At 41.9% G+C, this 19,913-nt stretch overlaps 1 protein-coding gene across 2 annotated transcripts in view; it reads left to right on the top strand.

Moving 5' to 3' along the window:
* CMSS1 (cms1 ribosomal small subunit homolog) overlaps window positions 1-19,191 on the top strand; it is a 397,814-nt gene extending 378,623 nt beyond the window's left edge. For both annotated transcript variants that reach the window (XM_032629472.1, XM_032629473.1), the window contains exons 6-10: window positions 5,987-6,089; window positions 9,604-9,664; window positions 10,119-10,206; window positions 15,877-15,965; window positions 18,587-19,191. In XM_032629472.1, the coding sequence (XP_032485363.1) occupies window positions 5,987-6,089; window positions 9,604-9,664; window positions 10,119-10,206; window positions 15,877-15,965; window positions 18,587-18,670 (425 nt within the window). In that variant the 3' untranslated portion in view covers window positions 18,671-19,191. The remainder of the gene's footprint in view (window positions 1-5,986; window positions 6,090-9,603; window positions 9,665-10,118; window positions 10,207-15,876; window positions 15,966-18,586) is intronic.
* Window positions 19,192-19,913: the final 722 nt, after the last annotated feature.

Genomic DNA, 19,913 nt, shown 5'->3' with positions numbered 1-19,913 from the left:
TAGTTTTCTTTCTTTGTGACATCCTTGTCTGGTTTTGGTATCAAGGTGATGGTGGCTTCGTAGAAGGAATTTGGGAGTGTTCCTCCCTCTGCTATATTTTGGAAGAGTTTGAGAAGGATAGGTGTTAGCTCTTCTCTAAACGTTTGATAGAATTCACCTGTGAAGCCATCTGGTCCTGGGCTTTTGTTTGTTGGAAGGTTTTTAATCACAGTTTCAATTTCAGTGCTTGTGATTGTTCTGTTCATATTTTCTATTTCTTCCTGATTCAGTCTTGGCAGGTTGTGCATTTCTAAGAATTTGTCCATTTCTTCCAGATTGTCCATTTTATTGGCATAGAGTTGCTTGTAGTAATCTCTCATGATTTTTTTTATTTCTGCAGTGTCAGTTGTTACTTCTCCTTTTTCATTTCTAATTCTATTGATTTGAGTCTTCTCCCTTTTTTTCTTGATGAGTCTGGCTAGTGGTTTATCTATTTTGTTTATCTTCTCAAAGAACCAGCTTTTAGTTTTATTGATCTTTGCTATCGTTTCCTTCATTTCTTTTTCATTTATTTCTGATCTGATTTTTATGATTTCTTTCCTTCTGCTAGCTTTGGGGTTTTTTTGTTCTTCTTTCTCTAATTGCTTGAGGTGCAAGGTTAGGTTGTTTATTCGAGATGTTTCCTGCTTCTTAAGGTGGGCTTGTATTGCTATAAACTTCCCCCTTAGAACTGCTTTTGCTGCATCCCATAGGTTTTGGGTCGTTGTGTCTCCATTGTCATTTGTTTCTAGGTATTTTTTTATTTCCTCTTTGATTTCTTCAGTGATCACTTCATTATTAAGTAGTGTATTGTTTAGCCTCCATGTGTTTGTATTTTTTACAGATCTTTTCCTGTAATTGATATCTAGTCTCATGGCGTTGTGGTCGGAAAAGATACTTGATACAATTTCAGTTTTCTTAAATTTACCAAGGCTTGATTTGTGACCCAAGATATGATCTATCCTGGAGAATGTTCCATGAGCACTTGAGAAAAATGTGTATTCTGTTGTTTTTGGATGGAGTGTCCTATAAATATCAATTAAGTCCATCTTGTTTAATGTATCATTTAAAGCTTGTGTTTCCTTATTTATTTTCATTTTGGATGATCTGTCCATGGGTGAAAGTGGGGTGTTAAAGTCCCCTACTATGAATGTGTTACTGTTGATCTCCCCTTTTATGGTTGTTAGTATTTGCCTTATGTATTGAGGTGCTCCTATGTTGGGTGCATAAATATTTACAATTGTTATATCTTCTTCTTGGATCGATCCCTTGATCATTATGTAGTGTCCTTCTTTGTCCCTTTTAATAGTCCTTATTTTAAAGTCTATTTTGTCTGATATGAGAATTGCTACTCCGGCTTTCTTTTGGTTTCCATTTGCATGGAATATCTTTTTCCATCCCCTTACTTTCAGTCTGTATGTGTCTCTAGTTCTGAAGTGGGTCTCTTGTAGACAGCATATATAAGGGTCTTGTTTTTGTATCCATTCAGCCAATCTGTGTCTTTTGGTGGGAGCATTTAGTCCATTTACATTTAAGGTAATTATCGATATGTATGTTCCTATTTCCATTTTATATATTGTTTTGGGTTCGCTACTATAGGTCATTTCCTTCTCTTGTGTTTCGTGTCTAGAGAAGTTCCTTTAGCATTTGTTGTAAAGCTGGTTTGGTGGTGCTGAACTCTCTCAGCTTTTGCTTGTCTGTAAAGGTTTTAATTTCTCCATCAAATCTGAATGTGATCCTTGCTGGGTAGAGTAGTCTTGGTTGCAGGCTATTCTCCTTCATCACTTTCAGTATGTCCTGCCACTCCCTTCTGGCTTGTAGGGTTTCTGCTGAGAGATCCGCTGTTAACCTTATGGGGATTCCCTTGTGTGTTATTTGTTGTTTTTCCCTTGCTGCTTTTAATATGCTTTCTTTGTATTTAATTTTTGACAGTTTGATTAATATGTGTCTTGGCGTGTTTCTCCTTGTATTTATCCTGTATGGGACCCTCTGTGCTTCCTGGACTTGATTAACTATTTCCTTTCCCATATTAGGGAAGTTTTCAACTATAATCTCTTCAAATATTTTCTCAGTCCCTTTCTTTCTTTCTTCTTCTTCTGGAACCCCTATAATTCGAATGTTGGTGCGTTTCATGTTGTCCCAGAGGTCTCTGAGACTGTCCTCAGTTCTTTTCATTCTTTTTTCTTTATTCTGCTCTGCAGTAGTTATTTCCACTACTTTATCTTCCAGGTCACTTATCCGTTCTTCTGCCTCAGTTATTCTGCTATTGATCCTATCTAGAGTGATTTTAATTTCATTTATTGCATTGTTCATCGTTGCTTGTTTCATCTTTAGTTCTTGTAGGTCCTTGTTAACTGTTTCTTGCATTTTGTCCATTCTACTTCCAAGATTTCGGATCATCCTTACTATCATTATTCTGAATTCTTTTTCAGGTAGATTGCCTATTTCCTCTTCATTTGTTAGGTCTGGTGGGTTTTTATCTTGCTCCTTCATCTGCTGTGTGTTTTTCTGTCTTCTCATTTTGCTTATCTTACTGTGTTTGGGGTCTCCTTTTTGCAGGCTGCACTTTCGTAGTTCCCGTTGTTTTTGATGTCTGTCTCCAGTGGCTAAGGTTGTTTCAGTGGGTTGTGTAGGCTTCCTGGTGGAGGGGACTAGTGCCTGTATTGTGCTGGATGAGGCTGGATCTTGTCTCTCTAGTGGGCAGGTTCACGTCTGGTGGTGTGTTTTGGGGTGTCTGTGGCCTTATTATGATTTTAGGCAGCCTCTCTGCTAATGGGTGGGGTTGTGTTCCTGTTTTGCTAGTTGTTTGGCATAGGTTGTCCAGCACTGTGGCTTGCTGGTCGTTGAGTGAAGCTGGGTGCTGGTGTTAAGATGGAGGTCTCTGGGATATTTCCACCGTTTAATATTATGTGGAGCTGGGAGGTCTCTTGTTGACCAGTGTCCTGAAGTTGGCTCTCCTACCTCAGAGGCAGAGCCCTGACTCCTGGCTGGAGCACCAAGAGCCTTTCATCCACACAGCTCAGAATAAAAGGGAGAAAAAGTAGGGAGAATTAGTAGAAGTATGAGTAAAGAAAGAAGGAAAGGAGGAAAGGAAGGAAGGAAGAAAGAAGCAAAGAAGGAAAGAAAGGAGGGAGGGAGGAAGGAAGGAAGGAGGGAAAGAAGGAAAAAAGACAGAAAGAAAGATGATACAGTAAAAATAAAATAAAGTATAATATAGTTATTGAATTAAAAAATATTTAGAAAAAAAAAAAAAAAGGGACGGATAGAACCTTAGGACAAATGTTGGAAGCAAAGCTATACAGAGAAAATCTTACACAGAAGCATACACATACACCTTCACAAAAAGAGGTAAAGGGGGATAAATCATAAATCCTGCTCCCTGAGACCACCTCCTCAATTTGGGGTGATTCGTTGTCTAAAGGAGGGAAGGAAGGAAGGAAAGAAAGAAAGAACGAAGGTAAAGTATAATAAAGTTATTACAATTAAACTTAATTATTAAGAAAAAGAATTTTTAAAAAAAAGTCATGGATGGATAGAGCCCTAGGACAGATGGTGGAAGCAAGAGTATACAGACAGGATCTCACACAGAAGCATACACGTACACATTCACAAAAAGAGGAAAAGGGAAAAAAATCATAGATCTCGCTCCTAAATTCCACCTCTTCAATTTGGGATCATTCCTTGTCTATTCAGGTATTCCACAGATGCAGGGTATATCAAGTTGATTGTGGAGCTTTAATCCGCTGCTTCTGTGGCTGCTGGGAGAGATTTCCCTTTCTCTTCTTTGTTCTCACAGCTCACAGGAGCTCAGCTTTGGATTTGGCCCTGCCTCTGCGTGTAGGTCGCTGGAGGGCGTCTGTTTTTTCGCTCAGACAGGACGGGGTTAAAGGAGCCGCTGATTCGGGGCCTCCGGCTCACTCAGGCCGGGGGTTGCGGGATGGGGGTAGGAGGGGCACTACGTGCGGGGCGGGCCTGCGGCTGCAGAGGCAGCGTGACGTTGCGGCAGAGGCCGGCGTGATGTTGCACCAGCCTGAGACCTGCCGTGCGTACTCCCGGGGAAGTTGTCCCTGGATCCCGGGAACCTGGCAGTGGCGGGCTGCACAGGCTCCGCGGAAGAGGGGTGTGGAGAGTGACCTGTGCTCGCACACAGGCCCCTTGGTGGCGGCAGCAGCAGCCTTAGCGTCTCCCGCCCGTCTCTGGGGTCCGCGGTTTTAGCTGCGGCTCGCGCCCGTCTCTGGGGTTTGCGCTTTCAGCCGCGGCTCGCGCCCGTCTCGGGGGCTCGCGCCTTCAGCCGCGGCTCGCGCCCGTTTCTGGGGTTTGCGCTTTTAGCCGCGGCTCGCGCCCGTCTCTGGAGTTCCTTTAAGCAGCGCTCTTAAACCCCTCTCCTCGCGCACCAGGAAACAAAGAGGGAAGAAAAAGTCTCTTGCCTCTTCGGCCGGTGCAGGCTTTTCCCCGAACTCCCTCCCAGCTAGTCGTGGTGCACTAACCCCTTCAGGCTATGTTCAAGCCGCCAACCCCAGTCCTCTCCCTGAGCTCCGTCCAAAACCAAAACCGGAGCCTCAGCTCGCAGCCCCGCCCGCCCCGGCGGGTGAGCAGACAAGCCACTCGGGCTGGTGAGTGCCGGTCAGCACCGATCGTCTGTGCAGGAATCTCCCCGCTTTGCCCTCCGCACCCGTCGCTGTGCACTACTCCGTGGTCCCGAAACTCCCCCCTCTGCCTCCCGCAGTCTCCGCCCGCGGAGGGGCTTCCTAGTGTGTGGAAACTTTTCCTCCTTCACAGCTCCCTCCCACTGGTGCAGGTGCCGTCCTTATTCTTTTGTCTCTGTTTTTTCTTTTGCCCTACCCAGTTACGTGGGGAGTTTCTTGCCTTTTGGGAGGTCTGAGGTCTTCTGCCAGCCTTCAGTAGGAGTTCTGTAGGAGTTGTTCCACGTGTGGATGTATTTCTGGTGTATCCGTGGGGAGGAAGGCGATCTCCGCGTCTTACTCTTCCGCCATCTTCAAGGTCCCCTCAATCCTTGATCTTTTGCTAGCAGTTTTATATGAAGCCATCAGGGTTCCCATTAGAATGCTTTAATTTCTTACCCAGTTCAGGGGTATGATCTGGAATTTATTAGAAACCTTTACTTTTCAAAAAATCCTTCTTCTGAATCTTCTTGAAGATTAAACTTTTTTGCAAAGGCGTCAGAGCAAAACAATAACCAGCTTCAGGACTGAAGAAAGAGCCTGGAGTCAGTGACAGAGACATCCATGGTTTAATGGATAGGTGGGGCTCTTACATCTGAAGCAAGGTCCTGGAGCGACACCCCATTGTGTGCACTGGACAGCGGGGCAGGACGCGGCAGCAGTCTTGGCTCCTAGGGGTAGGAGGAGGTTATAGAGGGAACTCTAGTTTTTTTATTTATTTATTTTTTTGCGGTACACGGGCCTCTCACTGTTGTGGCCTCTCCCGTTGCGGAGCACAGGCTCCAGATGCGCAGGCTCAGCGGCCATGGCTCACGGGCCCAGCCGCTCTGTGGCATGTGGGGATCTTCTCGGATCGGGGCACGAGCCCGTGTCCCCTGCATCGGCAGGCGGACTCTCAACCACTGCGCCACCAGGGAAGCCCCCAAATGTAGCATTTTTAAATCAGTTCTTTTCCCGTTTAGTCAACACTGCCTTTAAAAAACAAACATAAATTAAAATATAGAAAATGTTGTATTATTACAAACTTTTTAAATTTTCCTTTTCTTTTATTTTTGTACAAACTTAGTCCTAAAAGTGGTCACATTTAGCTACTTGGCATATTATATGTTTTGTGGTGTAAGTTAATGATTTTTAGTTTAATATCTAGAATAACCAGAGAATAGAATCTAAACAGTGCTCATATTTTATTTTACTTAAGCAATAACAAAGAAGTAATTGGATATTCAACTTTGGAGGCTTTATTTTGCTATATTTAGGGTAATATTTTTCTCATCGTCTTTTTTCAGTCTGCCCCAAATGGGTGAAACTTCGGAAAAACCACAGTGAGAAGAAATCGGTCCTGATGCTGATTATCTGTGGCTCTGCCATCCGAGCCCTGGAGCTCATTAGGTTGGAAGCTTCACCTGTTCCATTTCGTAACTGTTTTCTGAGTAACTGATATGTGCCGAGCTGACAAGTTCTATATGCTGGAGAGCAGCAATGAATAGAGAGTCCCCTCTCTCATGGAACCTACTTTCCAGTAAGGGAGGCAGACAATAAACAAATAAATATGCATTATAATGTCAAGTAGTGATAAGTTATGTAGGAAAAAAAATAAAGCATGGCAAATGGATAGAAAAAGATGGGGGCTACTTTTAAAAGGGTAGTCACAGAAAGCCTCTTAGGAGATTGACCTATGAGCAGAGACTTAAACAAAGTGAATGAGGACGCCAAGCAGATATCTGGAAGAAAAGTGTTCCAGGCAGAGGAGACATAGGTACAAAAGGCCCTGACATGGAGTGCCATTGGAGGATTTTGAGCAGAGGAGTCACATGATCTGAATAATCATTCTAAAGGATCACTTTGGCTGCTGTGTGGAGAACACACAAGGGTAAAGCAGGGAGATCATACAAGCAATAACCAGTTGGAGAAATAAATGAAAGAAAAGATCTAATTTAAAATAGTAACAAGAAAAAATAGAACACCAAGGAAAAAACTAGCCAAAATTTAGATGAAGAAAATATTGCATAAGGGATGCAGCAGATCTTAAACAGAAAGGAGTACATATTGTTGAATAGGAAGATTCAACGTAAAGATGTCTGTTTTACCTAGAATAATCTACAAATTTCACAGATTCCCAATGAAACTCCTATAGAATTGTTTTTTAAACTAGATAAACTAGTTCTACGTTCATATGAGAAAATACAGAAGAAAACATAGCTGGCGAAATTCTAAAAAAGAATGCTAGTGAGGATACTATGCCTATAATATCTATCAGATTTTTTTTTAAAAAAACCTATTACAAAGTCTCAATAATTAAGAGTATGGAACTGGCACATGTGTGACAGATCAGAACAGTGGAACAGAACTGAAAGTTCAGAAATAGACCCATATGCATATGAAAGTACAGAATATGGCAAAAGTGAAAAATCAGTAGGGAAAGATGGATTATTTAATAATTGGTATTGGAACAACTGGGTAGCCATCTAAAAAAATTAAGCGGTGTTCCATATCTCACTCCTTATACTGAGATAAATGCCAAGTGGACCAAAAATTTATATGTGAAAATTATGTTTTAAAGACAGTTTGTCAGTGCTTTACTAAGTGCCTTCACATACCTTTTCATTTACTGTAGCTTTTGTAGAATAAACAAAAAGGCTTCCACTGGATCTGTAGTAGCGTTCAGCTTTCAGAGAAGAGCTGTCAGAGTAAAATGGGATTTCCTGGGACTCACCCTCTCCCAAGGCCAGGCTCTGCACTGGGCTTTGACCAGAGACAAAACAGGAAAATCCAAGTCCTAAAGAAAAAGGAACTTGATCAAATAGATTAATGTGCAAAGTAGACTCTCGGTAGTTATTTAGCATCTGTTTTTCTAAATGAGCTAATCTGACCATGAATTTAGAAAAGTAGTTTTTTAAGCTTTATTAATCGTCCTTCAGAGCCTTTCTGCTAGGCACACACGTTAAATTGTATCATACACCCTTTCAGTAAAACGAAAGTGTTTCTTTTAACTATTTCTGCTCCAAACATAATTGATCTTCAAGACTCCAACTGCTTCTGGGCAGCCGTACTTGCTGGTTCTGAAATCATAAGAATTCACATTGACATTTCAGTGTTTTAAAGACTACCCACAGAACTCATTTCAGATTCAAACACTAATGGCAAAGAAGTTGGCCTGGAGGTGGCCTCTTAAAAACAAGTTGTCACATTGATTTGAGTTTTTACCATACATAAATGCCTTTCTGATGGGCATAGAAGGACTATGTTGTCATACTTCATTTGCCAATTCTCAGTGTTTCTTTATGTCTTCAGTAATATTATGATCCATTTCAAGGTTAGGTGATTTGCAGAAGGTTATTTCTGAGCAGGCATAACAAACCCTATTCATAAAGGCTAATATTGAATAATTCTAACTTTTGTAAGAATATCTGTTCTCTTGAGAACCATGAGTTATGTTAAATATGTCCCTTAGTTGCCCCATTGTCTTCTTAGTTAACCTCGCCATGGAGAAAGCTCATGTATAAGTACAGACTCGAGTGCAACAGAACGTGTGTAGCACGAGTCACTATTTTGTAAATTCATTTATTCCTACTGGTCGGTAATATTTCTCAAGCATATTAATGATATATAAAGGAAAGTAATATTCTGAGCAGTATTCCCATATTCTATTCCCAAACATCAACTAGAAGATTGTTCTTTTATACCCATTTTATACCCATTTATACCCGAAGCATTTCCACATGTAAGATTTTACAGATAAGCTCACTCTGCAAAGTCCATAAAAGTAGGGGGACTGCTCTGAATGAAAGACATAAGCCCTCCTGCTTCTCCCTGCTAGCTTATCCCTGTCCCCGCAGGGCAGCCACACACAGACCTTCGTACATGCCCTTGGGCTCTGTAGAGCACAGGCTGACATCACTGCTAAGATATTTCTCACAAACAATTTTTTTATGAGAACTATACTGCAGAATTTGAAGATAAATTCTCGGCCAGGGACCTAAAATACAGAACTTTTGTATTACAGGTGTTAAAAAACAAAATTCAACCAAGTAAATTTGAAGATCACATTGACTTAACTCAATGATTCATGAATCAGGCAGCACCCAGCCAGCAACTAGAAGGGCACTCCGAGGGGTTGTGCAAAATGAAAGTTTTTAATAGGAGAAAGGGTGGAGGGACTTCCCTGGCAGTGGTTAAGACTCTGTGCTCCCAATGCAGGGGGCACGGGTTCGATCCCTGGTCAGGAACTAAGATCCCACATGCTGCACAGCGCAGCCAGAAAAAAAAGGAAAAAGGGTGGAGCAACGGAGCTATTAACAAAAGAAAAGAAAGACTACGTTTTAGGCCATGACATCTTCTTTTGCGGTGGGGGGGGGGGTGGGGGCGGAAGGAAATGGCAAGGGTTTTATGTTCCTCTCTGGTATGGAATGGGCCCACAGGACAGATTACCTTACTGGTGCTTGACCAGAGATTCCAGACTGGTTGATTAAGATTACGTTTCTCAGAAAAGTTGAAACTGCAATTAGATGAAGTATTAAATCTGGGTTTTGGTATCATGGGCTTTTAGCATGAGTGACACCATTTTGGGACTGTGGTTTTCATTTTAACACAAGTGAAGGGCAAATCCACATGTTTCAATAATCAAGGAAACCTAAGTAAAGTTAACCGTGTGCCTGAGACTTAGAAGCCAACCCAGATGCATGCCTGATTAAAGGCCACCCCACTTTCATTCCAGAGATGGACTAACCTGAAAATCAGAATTTTGTGTATACATATCTATCCACATACATATGTACATATAGACACACATAAATGTGCATATTATTTTGAATAAATATGGTGTAATACTTAAGATGTAATAAGTGGTCCACATGGCCCTGAATGAGTGATTTTTCTTCTGCGTAAATCTATTGCTTTTCATCAGGTCAATGACCGCATTCAGAGGAGACAGCAAAGTCATGAAATTATTCGCAAAACACATAAAGGTAAGCAAGGGCCTGTGATTCCTAGTCGGGCGTGGAAGTGATCCTTAAGGGCCACTTCCAGACCTCGGTTGTTTCACTTCAGCCTCTTTTCCGTATCTCCTTAGGAAGCATGTTCTTTGGTGCCTTCCTTTTGTAACATATTGAACGACCGTTCCGATTTTCTTCGTGTTCCCTGCCTCTGCTCCCACAACAGTCACTACTCCTCTGTGCTCTGAGGTTTCTGTACAGAAGCTGAGGTTTGAGCCCTGGACTCTTCGGAGACTTAACCAGTTTCCCGGGGAGATGCTCTTCTGTCTTGATGTTAACCTTCTTTGCCCTGGAAGTTGACCCTAAACAAGAGTAGCCCCTTTTGCTTTTTTACTTCCTTAGCTTTTAGATTAAATGCTCTAAATTGGACTATGATTGAACTTTCCAATGACTCTTCTTTTCTTTGTTCTCTTCCATTTTGGAATAGGTCCAGGAGCAGGTAAAATTGCTGGAGAAGCGTGTGGTACACCTGGGTGTAGGAACTCCAGGGAGGATTAAAGAACTCATTAAACAAGGTATGAAAAGAGGTAGTGATACTCCTACTCAGAGCTGAGTGTTTGCCTAACGCCCATGTGAGTTTGGGAAACCACATGTGTGATGTAGTGAAATCAGACCTCTGTGTTAATTCAGGAGTTGGAAACTTAGCCTTTAGTCCCTAAAGCCAGCCAGCAGGTGTAGTACAATAGGGAATGATAAGGACTGTGGCAAACTGCGGTACTTATGCCCATCTAAATACATTCAAATTCCAGTTGCTTTAAGCAGTTTAGTGGGTCCACAATCTATTCCACCGATTTGCAGCCTCTGGAATTTGTATAGCTGAATGTGTTGAATATTTCCCTCTCACTTAATTGAGTCTCGGCTCCCCAAGACTCCCATTCCAATTAAGGGCTGGTATAGAAGATATGTTGAAACAAAAATGCAGTTTCTATGGATGAAATACAAGCACTGTAGAACACTTCTTGCGAATGTGTTTCTCTTTTAGTGCTTTACCCAGAAAGTATTCCAGACGTCATCCACCAGTGGGTTTTTTTTTTTTTGCGGTACGTGGGCCTCTCACTGCTGTGGCCTCTCCCATTGCAGAGCACAGGCTCCGGACGTGCAGGCCCAGAGGCCATGGCTCATGGGCCCAGCCGCTCCGCAGCACGTGGGATCCTCCTGGACCGGGGCACGAACCCGTGTCCCCTGCATCGGCAGGCAGACTCTCAACCACTGTGCCACCAGGGAAGCCCCACCGGTGGGTTTTTATAGTTTGTTGACCTTCTCAAAGCCAGTAGCCTAAAAACCTGCTGACCTGCTGATGATCTTAGTACATGTTCTACCTTACCTGCCAGACAGATTAAAGATTTCTTTTAAATACTCATTTCCAAATTACTTGTTTAACAACTTTATTTTATAACTGCCTGGAGCTATTCCTGGATTTTTACGTATCTAAAAGTAATGTGTTCATCAATATAATATCTCAGGATAGAGATGGTCATTTGCAAGGAAGCAAACAAGAGCTAAAAATACTAGTGTTTCTCTCCAGATGAAAACCTTGGGTAAGTGAAAACACTATATGCAGAGGTCTGTGCAATTACAAGGAAGTAGCAAACTTAGTGGCCCCAGGCAAGGAAGGGAAACAAATATTTTTTGAGTTCCTACTTGTACTCAGTGCTGTGCTAGACACCCTCACATATCTCATTTAGTACTCAAAGCATCCTTGCAAGCTAGTATTCTTATTTCTTATGAGAGAAAACTGAAGCTTGGAGGGTCATGTAACCCCTTCCAAGATTTCTCATTCTAGGCCTTCCTGGTTCCAGAGCCTTTCCCCCTCCAGGAGCTCCTGATCCAATTGAAGAGATAAATGTGCATAAGATGAGACTGACGACATGAGGCAGTAAATGCCAAGGTCCAAACAAGCACTTCTAAGTCCTACGGGAGTTGAAATGAGGGAGAGATTGTTATGGTGGCTGAATCTGCAGGGAAGTCTTTACAGAGGAAAGGATCTTTAACTGATCTTTGAAGTATGGGTAGATTAAAATAGGATCTTTTTAATATACTTTAAAGTATGGAGATGTGAGAAAAGCATTCAGGAATGGGACAACAGCTGAATCAAAAGCAGGCAGGCAGATACATGGGGTATATCCAAAGGAGACAGTAAATAGTCAATACGTGTTGAGGTTAAGAGCCCCTATTATAGACTCAAATCTATGGATGCAAATCCCAGGTCCAGCAGCTTACCAGCTCTGTGACTTGGCAAGTTTCTTAACCTTTCTAAAACTGTTTCTTTATCTGAATGACATAGATAGTAATAGCACCTACCTCAAAGGATTGTTATGCCAATAAAAAGCTAAACACAATGAGTGTTACACCTTAAGAACTCAACAAATACTAGTTATTACTTTTATTAAAGAGACCACTTTTCTTGGTTGGAGACTTCGTGGGCTGTGGTAGCCTGTGCTTCAGCTGGAAAGAAAGTCAGATTTTGGAGGAAGGCCCTTGCACAGTGATTGGCTGGATTTTTGTCTTGTGGCCCTAGGAGGGTGTTGGAAGCAAAGGCGCAGGTGAGAGGTGCTCATAGTCCATCCATGAGACGCGGAGGTGGGAGAGATTGGCTGGGCAGCTGGGAGTCCAGGGATGCGCCCTCCCTCTCCCACAGCTCTTAGCCAAAGACTCACCTCTCCCCTTCCTGGATTCCACATGTTTTGTATGTGTCGCCAGCTCCCCCAGGCAACAGGGCCACTCTTCTCCATATTTAATATTTAAAAGAGAGAGAGAGAGAGAGAAAACGAAGTTGTCCAGACTGTTGAAATTATATTTCTACAGAGTTTTGAAAACTCACTGTGAAAGCTTATTTCATTTAAGGAGTGGAAAAATCATTTAAGGAGCTGTTGATTTATTTATAATACTAATGAAAATAACTCTTCTGATTCTGATTGGATGAATGGTTTAATATTCATTGACTACAGATGTTAGGCTACATACAAAATGTTTAAAGAGAACAATCCCAGCACTCCAAAAACTGAAAGTCTAACAAAGCAAGACAAATGGCACATAACTCATTTTATGTAGCTGTTTATGACTTAAGATGTTTATATATATGATATATTAAGGAGAGTTTCCAAACATCAAAAGATATTCCATAACATTGGGATCAGTACACTTACAGACAGAATTGTATTGTTTTATTTAATAAGGAAAGGGATTTTCTAATTATAAGAGCCTTTGTAAAATGCAAAAAGGTACAGAAAAGAAAATAGGTCACTTTAGAGGTAATGTCTTGTTAGTTAACATTAAATATATTTCCTTTCAGTCTTTTTTCTATGCATTTATCTATATTTTTTATAAATGGGGATCATACTGCATATCATAACTTTATAACCTGTCTTCTCTACTAAATATATCCCATGAGAACTTTGCTTGTCATCAAATAGTTTTAATTTTTCATTTTTAATGGCTGCATAATATTCTATTGAGTTTTTTTCCAGTTTGTTGAGATATAATTGACATATAACATTGTATTGGCCAAGGTGTACAACATGATTTGGTATATGTGATGTGTAAAGTGATTACTACAGTACGTTTAGTTAACGTCAGTCACTTAATATCGTTACAATTTTTTTTCTCGTCATGAGAACTTTTAGGATCTACTGTCTTAGCAACTTTCACATATACAGTATAGCATTGTTAACTATACTCACCATGCTGTACTTTACATCCCCAGCACTTATTTATCTTATAACTGGAAGTTTTTACCTTTTGACCACCTTCATCTATTTCTCCCACCTCTTACCTCTGGCACCCAGCACCAATCTGTTCTCTGTACCTATGAGTTCATTTTTGTTTTTTGTTTTTTTTTAGATTCCACATATATGTAAGATCATACAGTATTTGTCTTTCTCTGTCTGACTTATTTCACTTAGTATAATGCTGTCAAGGTCCCTCCACGTTGTCACAAGTGGCAGGATTTTCTTCTTTTTTATGGCTGAATAATATTGCTGTGTTTGTGTGTGTGTGTGTGACATATTTATATATTCATTTGTCAATGGACACTTAGGTTGTTTCCAAATCTTGGCTTTTGGAATTAATGTAGCAGTGAACATGGGAAGTACAGATATTTTTTCAAGACAGTGATTTCATTTCCTTTGGATATATACCCAGAAGTGGAGTTGCTGGATCATAGGGTAGTTCTATTTTTAATTTTTAGAGAAACCTCTATACTGTTTTCCATAATGACTGCACAAATTTACAATCCCACCAGCAGTACACAAGTTCCTTTTTCTCCATAACCTTGCCTGTACTTGTTATCTCCTGTCTTTTTGATAACAGTCATTCTAACAGGTATGAGGTGATAACTCATTATGGTTTTGATTTGTGTTTCCCTGATGATTAGTGATGTTGAGCTCCTTTTCATGTACTTATTGGCCATTTGGATGTCTCCTTTGGAAAAACTGTATATTCAGTTCCTCCACCCATTTTTAAATCAAATCATTTGGGGGTTTTTGGGGGGGGGTTTATTTTTATTTTTATTTTTTTGCAGTATGCGGGCCTCTCACTGCTGTGGCCTCTCCCGTTGTGGAGCACAGGCTCTGGACGCGCAGGCTCAGCGGCCATGGCTCACGGGCCTAGCCGCTCTGCGGCATGTGGGATCTTCCCGGACCGGGGCACAAACCCATGTCCCCTGCATTGGCAGGCAGACTGTCAACCACTGCGCCACCAGGGAAGCCCTAAATCATTTGGTTTTTTGCCCTTGAGTTGTATGAGTTCTTTATATATTTTGGATATTGACCCCAAGTTATATTGGTGTTTAGCAATTCTGTTATGGTAGGATATTTGGGTTGTTCCTAATTTGTTTTGCTGTTATAAGTAATACACAGTGATCATCTTTATAAGTAACTATGCTTAAGTTTCTGGTGTTTTATTGGGATATGTCAGAGAAGGAGAATTATTTTATCAAACAGTAAGCATTTTAAAGCTCCTATTATATAATGTCCAGTTGCCTTCCAGAGAGGCTGTACCTGTTTGCTGTCCCATCGGCAGTCAATTATTTTTTTTGTTTTCTTTTTGTTTTTTTGTTTTTTGGGGTTTTTGTGCGGTACGCGGGCCTCTCATTGTTGTGGCCTCTCCCGCTGCGGAGCACAGGCTCCGGACGCGCAGGCTCAGCGGCCATGGCTCACGGGCCTAGCCACTGCGCGGCATGTGGGATCTTCCTGGACCGGGGCACGAACCCGTGTCCCCTACATCGGCAGGCAGACTCTCAACCACTGCGCCACCAGGGAAGCCCAGCAGTCAATTATTTTTAAGGGAACACTATCAACCCATTGTCTTTCTTAATTTCCATCATTTTTAATTTACAGAGAGAGTTCTAAATAAGAGGCATTGTAGTTATAAGAAGCATGAAAAAGTCTTTAGGGCAGAGGGGAAATTATTGAAATAGCCAATATTGAGGGGAAGTGCTGAAGGATAAAGGAAGGCTTCATTATGTTTCCAGGTGTGATAGCTTGGGGCAGTGGGCAGAACGTGTAGAATGGGAAAAACTAACTGCCCAACTCTGAGACCTCTGAGGAACAGACAACCCCTGAGGTCCCCTCCAGCCCCACACTCCATAATTGTCTCTAGATACACAGGAAGACAGCAGGAATGAGTCCTTAAGTGGTTTACCAGTCTCCTCAAAGGATAGCAGGCTTTGAATAGAGCCCATTCATCTTAACTTTCCTTTTTGCCTGAAATTAACCTCCCAACCCTGTCCTCATCCTTCTGCCGACTCACCTCTTCAGAGTCACGCAGACTCTGTTGGATTCAACTCCTCTAAAGGGTCACTATCCCAAATTGCAAGGATATGTCTTATCAAATCCCTGTCGGGAATGACACTTTACCCTCTGGGGCTTCATGAAATGGGGGCTTGGGATTGATTCTTTGCCAGAACTTGAGCATTTCACGAGCTTAGCAAGAACAGCTTCCCTGCTTCGCTGAGAATCAGTGATAAGATTGTAAGGAGAGTAAGTCTCTGAGTGCTGCATTTGTTTTCCATCAGACAGGGACAGCACTTAACGTGCAGAGATTAGTTGCTGGGGGAAAAAAGAGCAAATGAGGCAAAAAAGCAACCAGAGGAATAAAAAATCATTTTAATAAGCTTATGTCATAAGTTCTTTTTTTTTTTTTTTATAAGTTCTTTAATGTAGCAACTCTCTCCCTGTCTCTTTCAGGTGGCCTTAATTTGAACCCCTTAAAGTTTCTGGTTTTTGACTGGAATTGGAGAGATCAGAAGTTGAGAAGGATGATGGACATTCCCGAGGTACCATGTTACTAGCAATCCAGCAATTGCCTTTAATCTTTTTTTTTTTCAATCTGAACTTGAGTTCAAACACAGCAGTAAAGTCTTTGACATGGGGAACCAGCACATTCTGGCCTTTGAAATTATTTCTTTTAACTCTGAAGTAACTACAATTATAGAGACCATCTCAGCCCTTACACATAACTGTATCCTTTCCATGTGTTTTATAGGAATCAGCTTTTTTTCTTCATTAAATGACCAGTGGCCTCTGCCCCACTGGGGACCACATTTATACTGCATCTTTGAGAAACAGGAAGATCTAGAGGACTTGGCATATTTCCCTGTGCCTTGTTTTAGAGACATAATCGTCTTTGCCTTTTCATCCTTATAAATGTACTTGGAGGTGGGGGAGCACAAACTTGCCTCATTGCCTGCATCTCCGCGTACCCAAAAACCCACTTACTTAAATTAGAGGGCTATTTTGGTTTTGGGGAGTGGGGAAATTTTTTTGATGTCTCAATGGATTAAAACCGATTGAATACTGAATAGGAACAGCATTAGCTCATTATATATTTATGAAAGTAATTCATTATCATCATAACGTGAAAAAGTGAGGGACTTCCCTGGTGGCACAGTGGTTGAGAATCTGCCTGCCCGTGCAGGGGACACGGGTTTGAGCCCTGGTCTGGGAAGATCCCACATGCCACGGAGCAACTAAGCCCGTGCACCACAACTGCTGAAGCCCACATGCTCTAGGGCCCGCGTGCTACAACTACTGAGCCCGCATGCTGCAACTATGGAAGCCCACGTGCCTAGAACCCATTTTCCACAACAAGAGAAGCCACGGCAATGAGAAGCCCGTGCACCACAACGAAGAGTACCCCTGCTGTCCGCAACTGGAGAAAGCCCACATGCAGCAACAAAGACCCAATGCAGCCAAAAATAGATTTTAAAAAATAATTAAAGGGCTTCCCTGGTGGCGCAGTGGTTGAGAGTCCGCCTGCTGATGCAGGGGACACAGGTTTGTGCCCCAGTCCGGGAAGATCCCACATGCCGCAGAGCGGCTAGGCCCATGAGCCATGGCCGCTGAGCCTGCGCGTCCTGAGCCTGTGCTCTGCAACGGGAGAGGCCACAGCAGTGAGAGGCCCGCATACCGCAAAAAAAAAAAAAATAAATAAAAATTAAAAAAAAAGAAAGAAAAATTGATTTGCCACCTACCATGTTATCATGTAACTAATCTTTCAATCTAGCCTGATGCTTAGAAGTAGCTATTGGAGAGAATAGGGTTGTGCAGTAATAAGCATGGCTGCCAGTCACCAACCAGAAATAAATCACGGCAGTAACTATCAAAGAAGCTTGCAATCATTCCTCCAAACATGTTGAATGAATTAATTTACTATATAAAACTATATCCTCAGAATGACCAAACCTGATTATAATTGACTGGCGAGTTAAGCTAAAAACCATTTTCTCACTTCCCTGCACACACACATACACGTACACACACACACACACACACACACACACACACACACACACATACACATACACAGTCTCCTGAACTGTTGTTTTTTTTTTTTTAATTAATTTATTTTTGGCTGCGTTGGGTCTTCGTTGCTGCCCGCGGGCTTTCTCTAGTTGCAGCGAGCGGGAGCTACTCTTTGTTGCGGTGCATGGACTTCTCATTGCGGTGGCTTCTCTTGTGGAGCACGGGCTCTAGGCGCACGGGCTAAAGTAGTTGTGGCACAAGTGCTCAGTAGTTGTGGCTCGCGGGCTCTAGAGTGCAGGCTCAGTAGTTGTGGCGCATGAGCCCAGTTGCTCCGCAAAATGTGGGATCTTCCCGGACCAGGGCTCGAACCCATGTCCCTGCATTAGCAGGAGGATTCTTAACCACTGCACCACCAGGGAAGTCCCCTGACTGGTTTTTTTTGTTGTTTTTTTTTTGCGGTACGTGGGCCTCTCACTGTTGTGGCCTCTCCCATTGCGGAGCACAGGTTCCGGACGTGCAGGCTCAGTGGCCATGGCTCACGGGCCCAGCCGCTCCGTGGCATGTGGGATCTTCCCGGACCAGGGCACAAACCCGTGTCCCCTGCATCGGCAGGCAGACTCTCAACCACTGCGCCACCAGGGAAGCCCCCCTGACTGGTTTTTTAAAACTAGTTTAACCAACTTGATGTCAGGCACATGAGGTCATATTTGATTATTTCAGTTATAATGTTAAACCTGAGTAAACCATCACTAGTTTTCTAATTATAATAATGAGGGAGAAATGGTATTCAAAAAAACCATTTTAACCCATACTTATTTTTATTGTGATGATGGCATTATTAACAGTTATCCTGCATTAAAATATTGTGTATAGTCTATAGGCACACTTTGGATATTTTGAAAAAGATTTTTCTATGAGATTTTATGTTGAATGTTGTACAAACAAAAGGACATCTTAATGAAATTGATGTCTTATATAGTACCGCTTCCTTTACTTACATAAATATTTCAACTCTGAATAAAATGCAGGTTTTGCTCTTCCTGATTCTGGCCATAACAGCTGCATAAATACCAGGGACTCCAGATGGTTGAATTTATTCACCAAGACCATCTTTTCTTGATCTTAAACATTTTTTTTCTTTTCTCTCACTTAGATAAGAAAGGAGGTTTTTGAAATTCTGGAAATGGGAGTCCTCAGCCTATGCAAGTCAGAATCTTTGAAGCTGGGCCTTTTCTAAGTCTGGGTCCTAATGAAAATTCCTGTGTTCATGGTGGGATTTGCATGGCTCTGGCCCATTGCAAGCAGTTGGTAAATATCAGCTATTGTTTTATTAAATTGATTGTATCACCAGATGGATCACTGGGAATCTTAGGTGGGGATTCTTTTACAAAAATGAATCTGTCCTTTGCCAACTCCCTTGTGTAATAAAGTATCACTGGCTTGTGTGTGATTTTTGTTAAGCAGGCTGAGTTTTTCTTTCACCAGCTGGCTTCTGATGTGACTGTACAAGAGAGGGAAAGAGCATCTGGGCAGCCTCAGGCAAGCCCCTTCCCTCTGTGGGCCTGTTTCATCAACTGTGAAATGGGAATACTATCTTGCAGGATTGCTGAGGATTTCATGAGATGGTATGTGTGGAACAGATTTGAAACTGTGATGCCTAGTCCCAGTGTGAAGGGTGGCAGTGGTACTACTGGTGGAAAGAGCTGCAAGGATATGTGGCACTTTGTAAACAAATAAAAGACAACAGTGTAACTACAACTGTCTTATTCATTTATTTAATTCTTTGTTTTGAAATAATTTCACACTTACAGAAATGTTGCAAAAATAGTATAAAGAGTTTCCATATTCCCTTCCCCTAGCATCCCCCAATGTTAAGGTCTTGTGTAACTATAGTACAGTTATCAAAACTAAGAAATCAACATGGGTACAATACAATTAACTAAACTACAGACTTTATTTGGATTATACCAGTTTTACCACCAATGTCCTTTTTCTATTCCAGGATCCAGTGAAGGATCCCACATTGCATATAAGTTTCCTAAGAAGAATATATATAGTCTGTCACAGTTAATCATTAAAATAGTTCTGGAGGAAACGTCTTTATATTTTATAGATGATTAAACTGAATCTCAGAAAGGACACACACTACTTTATGTAGCAGAAGCAGAAGTCAAACCCAGATCTCCTGTATTCACTTCAGGACACCATGGTTATCTATTTGGGGAGTCGGGCGTATATAACAAATGAGATAATAAAGCAAACAGATGCCACTACTGGTATATGAAGTTCCACATTCAAATATTGTGAAATGTTAAAGGAGTCCAGCAGCGTAGCACATCACGCTCTGGCAAATCACATGCTTCCACACACCAGCGACTTGCTATTTGTGCACCTCTGTGAGCTAGAAGCCACACACGGGGATTCAAAGGATAGGGGAACACGTTCCATCCTGCAGGACTCTGGCTCAAGCTCAACAAGTT

The sequence above is a fragment of the Phocoena sinus genome, chromosome 4, assembly GCF_008692025.1.
Source record: "Phocoena sinus isolate mPhoSin1 chromosome 4, mPhoSin1.pri, whole genome shotgun sequence".
In the NCBI taxonomy this organism is placed as follows: Eukaryota; Metazoa; Chordata; class Mammalia; order Artiodactyla; family Phocoenidae; genus Phocoena; species Phocoena sinus.
The sequence above is the reverse complement of the archived record's forward strand: the minus strand, read 5'-3'. Positions and strand labels throughout refer to the sequence as shown.